The sequence below is a fragment of the Pelmatolapia mariae genome, linkage group LG17 (assembly GCF_036321145.2).
Source record: "Pelmatolapia mariae isolate MD_Pm_ZW linkage group LG17, Pm_UMD_F_2, whole genome shotgun sequence".
Lineage (NCBI taxonomy): Eukaryota > Metazoa > Chordata > Actinopteri > Cichliformes > Cichlidae > Pelmatolapia > Pelmatolapia mariae.
Window position 1 is genome coordinate 22,480,065 of NC_086242.1, and position 7,644 is coordinate 22,487,708.

At 37.4% G+C, this 7,644-nt stretch overlaps 1 protein-coding gene across 1 annotated transcript; it reads right to left on the reverse strand.

Annotated features, from left to right (window-relative positions):
- Positions 1-733: 733 nt before the first annotated feature.
- On the reverse strand, positions 734-7,133 carry LOC134615663 (deoxyribonuclease-2-beta-like). Its single transcript, XM_063460247.1, has 8 exons — positions 6,876-7,133; positions 6,598-6,695; positions 5,831-5,975; positions 5,653-5,740; positions 5,295-5,456; positions 5,026-5,199; positions 4,246-4,398; positions 734-1,130 (listed from the first exon to the last, which is right to left on the reverse strand). The coding sequence occupies exons 1-8, from the start codon at positions 6,876-6,878 to the stop codon at positions 1,102-1,104; spliced, it is 852 nt and encodes a 283-aa protein (XP_063316317.1). The 5' UTR covers positions 6,879-7,133; the 3' UTR covers positions 734-1,101.
- Between the last annotated feature and the right edge of the window lie 511 nt (positions 7,134-7,644).

Here is a 7,644-nt window from a genome sequence, read left to right on the forward strand (position 1 = left end):
GGATCTTAGCTCGGTCATTCTCCATCACCCTTGGGGGCATCTCCCATTTTGACCTCGGGACATCCAGGTTATACTCGGCACAGATGTTCCTGTACACTATGCCGGCCGCTTGGTTATGGCGTTCCATGTATGCCTTGCCTCCTAGCATCTTGCACCCTTGTTATGTGCTGGATTGTCTCTGGGGCATATATACATATATATGTATATATATATATATATATATATATATATATATATATATATATATATATATATATATATATATATATATATATATACATATACATATATATATATATATATATATATATATATATGTATATGTATATATATATATATATATATACATATACATATATATATATATATATATATATATATATATATATATATATATATATTAACTAGATGGTACACCCGTTTGTTTATTTTCGATTACTTGTTTATTTTGGTTAATTTGTGTTCTTATAGGTTGTTTTATATTACGTTCCTTATTTAAAAAATATATTTTCTTTGTTTCTGGGAAATTCTAAATTAAAAAAAGAAATGATCCTGTTTTTAAAAAAAAAAAGAAAAAAAAGAATATGATGTAACACTATAGATCAACTTACCTCAGAATATATAAAGCATATAAACAATTACAGCAATATGATGCAACAAACACAGCAGTGCTACTAATCCAAAATACTCAAAGCTTCATAGAACTGAAACAAACATTTATTTTTAGCTCCATTCTGCTGCTGATACATACTTTAGGTTTCTGAATATTAAACTTGTTGCTGCCTTTCATAGTGTGTAACTTGAAGGCCCTGAGTACTTTCTCCCACACTGAAAACACTGGAATGATAACATTATTTGAACATTACCTAATAAGACTGATTCAGGACAGACAATTAGTTATGTTAAACTTTTCTAGCAGTCCTTCACAAACAGGGAAGTCTGTCTATTCTCTCCATCTGTCAGCTGCTGCTGGCTCTTCCTCCTCCTCTTCCTCACACACTGCTGAGTTTGTCCTGGTGGATCATCAGGGGTGCAAAGCCTCACAGATGATGTGCAGCAGTGGGTCCCTCAGTCTGTCCTCACTCTGGACATTTGCAGTCGTCACACATGGAAATCAAATGTGTGATAAGCTGCAGGATTCAAACACAAGTGTAACTTATAAATACATGTTCATACTTTTATTCCACAATCAGAGAGAAGGAAAAAGAGAGAGAGTGCAGGACAGACAGACAGGTGACAGTCTCAGGTGTATACACTGCTACAAAACAGCACAAGAGAAGGAGGATTTAGTGTTTGTGTTATTATGAGTGTTAAACAAAAAGAGTTCCCAGATGGTACAGTGGACACATGTGTGACTCCTGTGATTAAAGCATCTTTCTTTCGGCTTAACGAGTGAAACGTCCGTTTGGCTCGACACCACCGAACACAGGCAGCAATATAACATAGCTAACATTAACAGTGCAGTGAATCCTGCTTGTGCCGTGATATTCAGGACTGCAAACCGAGCAGCATCACTGACTTTCAGCTGGTTGTGTTTGTGGATATATTACTGACTTTAATTATTAATAAAATCATCACATTCTCTGTAAGATTAAGGTCAACTATTGGATATATTTTAAAGTAAAGGCTTTAAAACCAAGTTAGTACTAACATCGCTAATTATTTTATTTCTAGTTTATTTATTTATTTATTTATATAGCACATTTAATTACAACAGGAACGTTGACCAAAGTGCTGTACAAGAATACAAAATACCTAGTAAAATAACTTTGACCTTGACCTTGGTACGGCTAAAAACAAAAGGTCACTTGATCTAAGAGATCTAAAGGGGGTATAAGGCTGCAAGAGGTCAGACAAATACCCGGGAGACTGTCCATTCAGGGCTTTGTAAATTTTAAAATCAATTCTGAAGTGAACAGGGAGCCAATGAAGAGACGCAAGCACCGGGGAAATATGTTCACATCTTTTAGTTTGTGTCAGAAGACAAGCTGCAGCATTCTGGACCAACTGCAGTCTTGCCAGACAGGTCTGGCTTACTCCAACATATAAGGAGTTACAATAATCCAGCTGTGATGTAATTAAAGCATGGATTGCCAGTTCAACGTTTTTAAAAGATAAAAATGATCTCACCTTAGATAAAAGCCTCAGTTTGAAGAAAGACCACTGTATGACTGAGCTAATCTGCTTTTCAAAGGTGAAATTGCTTACAAATATAACCCCCAAATTTTTGGCATGCGATTTGATAAAATGCTCAAGACTGCAGGTTAAAATTAGAGGTGCTGGGATTGACACTTAGTCCAAAAATTATCACTTTGGTTTTGTTCTCATTGAAGTTAAGGAAGTTAGATCCAGGATTTAACTTCACCGAGACACTGAAGTAAGGGTTCTAGTGAGGCCGGACTGTTTCCCTTCAGTTGAAAATAGATCTGAGTGTCATCAGCATATGAATGAAAACAAATGTTATATTTTCTAAAAATTATACCTAGAGGCAGCATATAAATAGAGAATAAAATGTCACATAACTTTGCCAACATGTGGCCAACAGTAATGTTTTAATGTTCTTTGTTATTAAACATTTGCACATATGTGACATAATATTCAGTACTTACTTTTAAAAGTTTACTGTTCGGCCGCCCTGCTTCAGCCGCCCGCCGTTTTTTTCGGCAAAATTATCCACACCCACCGCTGCGCTATGAAGTCTGGGATATGTTAGGCCATGAAGGATTCCTTAAAATTCAGGGAAATGAAGGACGCATTTGAGGGCCGCATTTCGAGTAGCCTTTGAATTGGGACAGCCTTCGTCGCATCGCTGTGACGTAATTGGCCTTAAAATGCGGCCTTAGAGGCTGCAGACCCTGAATTGGGATACAGCCTTTGTCAAACACAGGTTTAAATGCAGATGAAAATGTCTCTCATACATCTTTCAGCTGTTTTATTTAGAAAGGGAGAAAAGTTGTGCATGAGTGTTCTTGTTCCTCGTTTCATGGAGAGAAACTCAACTGTTTCTTAGATTTTCAGAGTTGTTCAGTTCATACAGGAACTGCAGCACTGTTGCTGTTTTCTACTGGGCCGGCTCTAGACAGGCATATATGAGGGGGCAGACAGAACTCTAAAGGGGGCACATGGTGGCAATGGAGGCAAGAAAGGTGTAGTATATTTTGATAGCCGTCTACTCACTGATTATTTTTGCAATTAGTCGACTAATCAGATCATGCATCCATTGAACCTAAAACGTACAGCTTATTGCACCAGCATGCATCTGCTCTCATATAACTATCGTTGGCTTACAGCTTGAAGTGTTTAAAGCAGGAGTGGACAACTCCAGGCCTCGAGTGCCGGTATCCTGCAGGTTTTAGACATTACCCTGTGTCAACACACCTGTATCAAATGATTAGTTCATTCCCAGGCCTCTGGAGAACTTTAAGACATGTTGGGGAGGCAATTTAGCCATTTGAATCAGCTATAAAATATTGCTCATCAGATTCTAAAAACTAAAAACATGACATTTACCTTAATTGGATAGCCTATATCGAATATATTCAAAGTCAACAATAACACTTCTCAATATTGCCAATAACAAAACTAAAAAGAGAAGGCTAAAAAACTGGGCCTATAAAAGAAGACCTGTTACAGAAGAAAAATCTCAGTATAAAATCTGGTTTAGCAAATCAAAATCTACTAAACCATAAAAATAAACATGTCTGACTGCAGGGTTTGAATAATTTTAAAAGTCATCAGATAGAAAAAGAAGCTCAGAGTAAAAACAAGACGGATTCATGCAAAGTCATTTATTTCTATGGTTTCTATGGTTTCTATGGGCGAAAGAGCCACACATCGTTCACAGAAACATTAGATAACACTGACAAGAGTGACGATGTCAGCACCAGATTCAAGCCAGCTTCACTTTGATAAACTCTGAAATGAATTTACAATAATTTCAAAACTGGTGAACGTAGATAGAAAACAAGACCGAGACGATTGTCTGCTGCAGTTAACCTGTACTATCTACTTTTGGTCTTTTAGGGGGACCAGGGTCACACTCAGTGGCACTGACACTATCAGTGACAGGGACAGAACTGTCTATAATTTTCCTAAATGCATCTGCCACAGCTGTGCTATTAATGCACAGTGCACCACCAGGCCTTTCGAACTGGGATGGTTCTCTGTTTGAGTCACCAACACACATCCAATCTTTACTTTCAGAAACACACCATTTGGAATGATCACATCCACGACTCCAATTACCTGCAGCAGTTTTTACTGACGTGATGGTGACTAGTTTTTTTTTTTCAGTTTCAGAAAGTGGACGTTTTTTAGGATCTGTAGGTTCGCTGCGCCAGGTCTGGATGTATAAATCACTCTGTAGTGTGTCAGCAATGGTGACATAAAGATCTCCTTCTGCAAAAGGAAAGACAAACACCAAGAAACCATCAGATAGTTTTAAAATAACAGAATAAAAAAAGAAAAGTGTTGCTTACAACAACCCCGACTCTACTTTCTCTTTCTGAGAGTTTATGGGAAATTCCAGCTCTTGTTATTTAATCATTTCTTTTACAAACATCAGACCTCGTATGATCCCTGCTGCTACACTCCCCTGTCCTAACTCTGCACTGAGGCTGGGTCACACTGACACCTTAATGAAAGGTCTCCATGGCAATACAAACTTACAACACAACATGTGTGTTCACAGGATTTATTTTACAACTTCCACAACATTTCCATACCAGGATCATTATTTAATTTAAATGTGAATTAATTTTAGAGTTAAAATCTAAATAAAATGAATTTTGAACAGAACTACTCTGTAAAGTTAGATCTACTTGTAGCCCAGCTGATGTTTCACAGGCCAAAACATTAGAGACGTTAGAATAAAGGGCTGTGTTAGGTTGGACGTTTCACACCTTGCAAATAAGAGTCTCAGCTCTTTGGTGGAGAAACTACAGAAAGTCACAATTATTTCACACAAGAAACTCACCGTGTGGTTTTAAGATCTATTTTCTTTAATGACTGAAGCAGAAATCTCACCTTTAGGATCCCTTTTCTTTGAGACTTGTTTAACAAAGCGTTTAAACTGCTGACCACCAGCTGATGACAAGTCCTTGTCATATGGCAGCGTTCGTTGTACGTTGGAAGAATCTTTGAGTTTTTCAGGATTGTGCTCTTTAAATATATGAGCATTGATACCTTTAAGATGCTGAGCTGAAAAACATTAAAATGAGGGATGTACATGTTACTGTGTTAAGACTTCACATACACTCTAGACATGAAGAAATAACTTGGACATGCTGCCTTACCTATTTGTGCAGACTCTGTAGATTTCAGTGTTACACACATAAATATCTGTGCGTTCCTTTTCCCATTGTCAGGATAGAAATTATTGCTTGCATCTCCTGCGGGGAATTTTGGTGTGCTGTGTAAAAGCCAGACTACATTTTCCTTATCTATCATCACAACTCCTACAGAACAAGAACATGAAAGAGCACATGTAATTATTAAGAAGAGAACATCTGCTGAGTGATCTAAGAATAACAGCAGCTATGGTTCTGATGCTCAGAGGTGAGCGTGAAGAAGGAGAGCACATTTAAATCAGGTGTGTTTTATTAGTATTTCTTGTGTTATTTTTATTATTATTAAAAAATTATTTCTACCCACCTTTGCTGTGGCCATATTCTTGTAGTGCGTTACAACTTGGTGTTTGATCATTGTATGCAATGAATCCAAAATGTGGCGACTGCTTATTCTGAAAGAATCCACAAAAACATAACATAAATTTTGTCTTTCCTCAAAGGGCATACACACTAATAACAGAAACTCATGGAGTTATTCTCACTTTTTCAAAGTAGGGATTCAGGGTATGTGCCAGGACACCAGCTTGGTGGTTGACAGGCTTGTCCTTTTTAGTCTTTGTAAGGTTCTGGTCGGTTGAATCAATGTAAACATAATCAAACCCAGCAGGCTTCTTGTACAAAATAAACCTGGTGATGTCAGAGACAAGTCAGTAAATTCAAAAATCAGTAAAAATGATGAGAAGCGTGACCGAGCATGGAAGAAGAAAATAACAAACCCTGTTATACCCGAGTCTCACAAGCACCTGTATGAGTAAGAAGAGATATGACTGAAACCCTTTAACTATGAATAACAGAGCCTTTTATGAATAGTATTTTCCACTGGCTTCCTCATGATGCTAAAATGTGATGAAGCTTGTGAAACTTTGCAAAGTGTTTTCTTTCCCTGTTTCCTCTTGTGCAATAAAGTGAGAATAAGATGAGTGTTAAAAATAGATCTGCAGGGCTGGAGAAAGGAGGCAAGTGCCACAGTATCGTGTGTTGTCTTCAGTGCTTTAATGCATTAGGTATGTCTAATGTCCCTGTTTTAACTTAACCCATACTTGGAAATGATGTTATTTATGAAATGGAAATATATAAAATAACTGATAATAACAGCGTAAAATAGTGTTACAGTGTCTGAACATCATCTATGACTATGTTGAAACACAGGTTCAAAAGGTACCATAGCATAGCTTTGAAGCACTTGAAGACCAAAGTTACTAATGTATAATTCAGTATACATGAATGAATAGCTCAGATGTTGTCTTACCAGTCTACATTATCTCCGTTTTCATTTTTACAGGATATAGCGCCCTCACAATGTGAGCCAAGCAGACCAACAGTGAGGACAATCATCCAAAGGACGTCCTGAAAAAACAGAATAATAAAAAAAGTCATTTTAATACATCATCTTCCCTTTAGGAGAAAACAGAATTAGTCTTTACAGGTAATAACATAATGCAGTATCACAGCATGACTTGAGTTCACAGGTTATTCTGTGCTGCACCAAATGTGTCACCATCCTAATACAGACACAAATTAACTTACCATCAGGCTGAGTGAAGAGTGTGTGGGTCCTCTGCTGAACTGACCCTTAGTTATAAAGCTCCAGAATATGATTTGTGTTGGGTCTAAACTCACAGACCTCGCTCTCTCAGAGACCGATCCTTGTGAACAAAGCAAGACCACAGCGCTTTTGTCTTTTACTTGCTGGGAAGGGAGTTGTAAGCCCGAACTCAGCCGACTCCGAACCTGACTTCCCTTACTGCTCCTTTTATTTGGTGAAAGCAGACATACGTCCAAGGCAAGCAATGCCAAGGTGTGTGTGTGTGTGTGTGCCATCTCCTGTCATACCATACATGGCGCGAGCCTTTAACATCTCCAGTCACTCCATTTAGAGCATGAACTTTTAACAAACCAACATATAAAAAGCAGAAGAGAGCAATTCTGCTAAACTTATAAAAACAGGAACTTTTGGTTTCTTGTGTGCAACAGAAAAATTACAGCGAAGAGACTGCTTACCACATGCAAAGGCTAAAACCTAATATGGAATAAACATTTTATCAGCATGTGACTTTGCACAAATGACAATTTAAACAGAATCAACTCTAACAATTTGCACTGACGCATGGTCAAGAATTTTAAGATAACTCACACTGATATGAAAATGAATAAAACAGGAGCTTCTTCATCTTGTACCAGACATGACAGCAAACTTATTTGCTTGCTGTCAAACTAAATACTTCATTAGATTTTTACCCATGGATGTTTAACACAAGCACCAAAAACTAAAAGTCATTCTTCTATAAGTGATACC

What these genes read in the sequence shown, in the direction of transcription:
- LOC134615663 (XM_063460247.1), bottom strand. An exon ending in AAAGAAAAGGGATCCTAAAG is followed by an intron (nt 4,399 to 5,025) that starts GTGAGATTTCTG and finishes TTCCTTTTGCAG; the next exon opens with AAGGAGATCTTTATGTCACC. An exon ending in GTCAGTAAAAACTGCTGCAG is followed by an intron (nt 1,131 to 4,245) that starts GTAATTGGAGTC and finishes TGAATCCTGCAG; the next exon opens with CTTATCACACATTTGATTTC.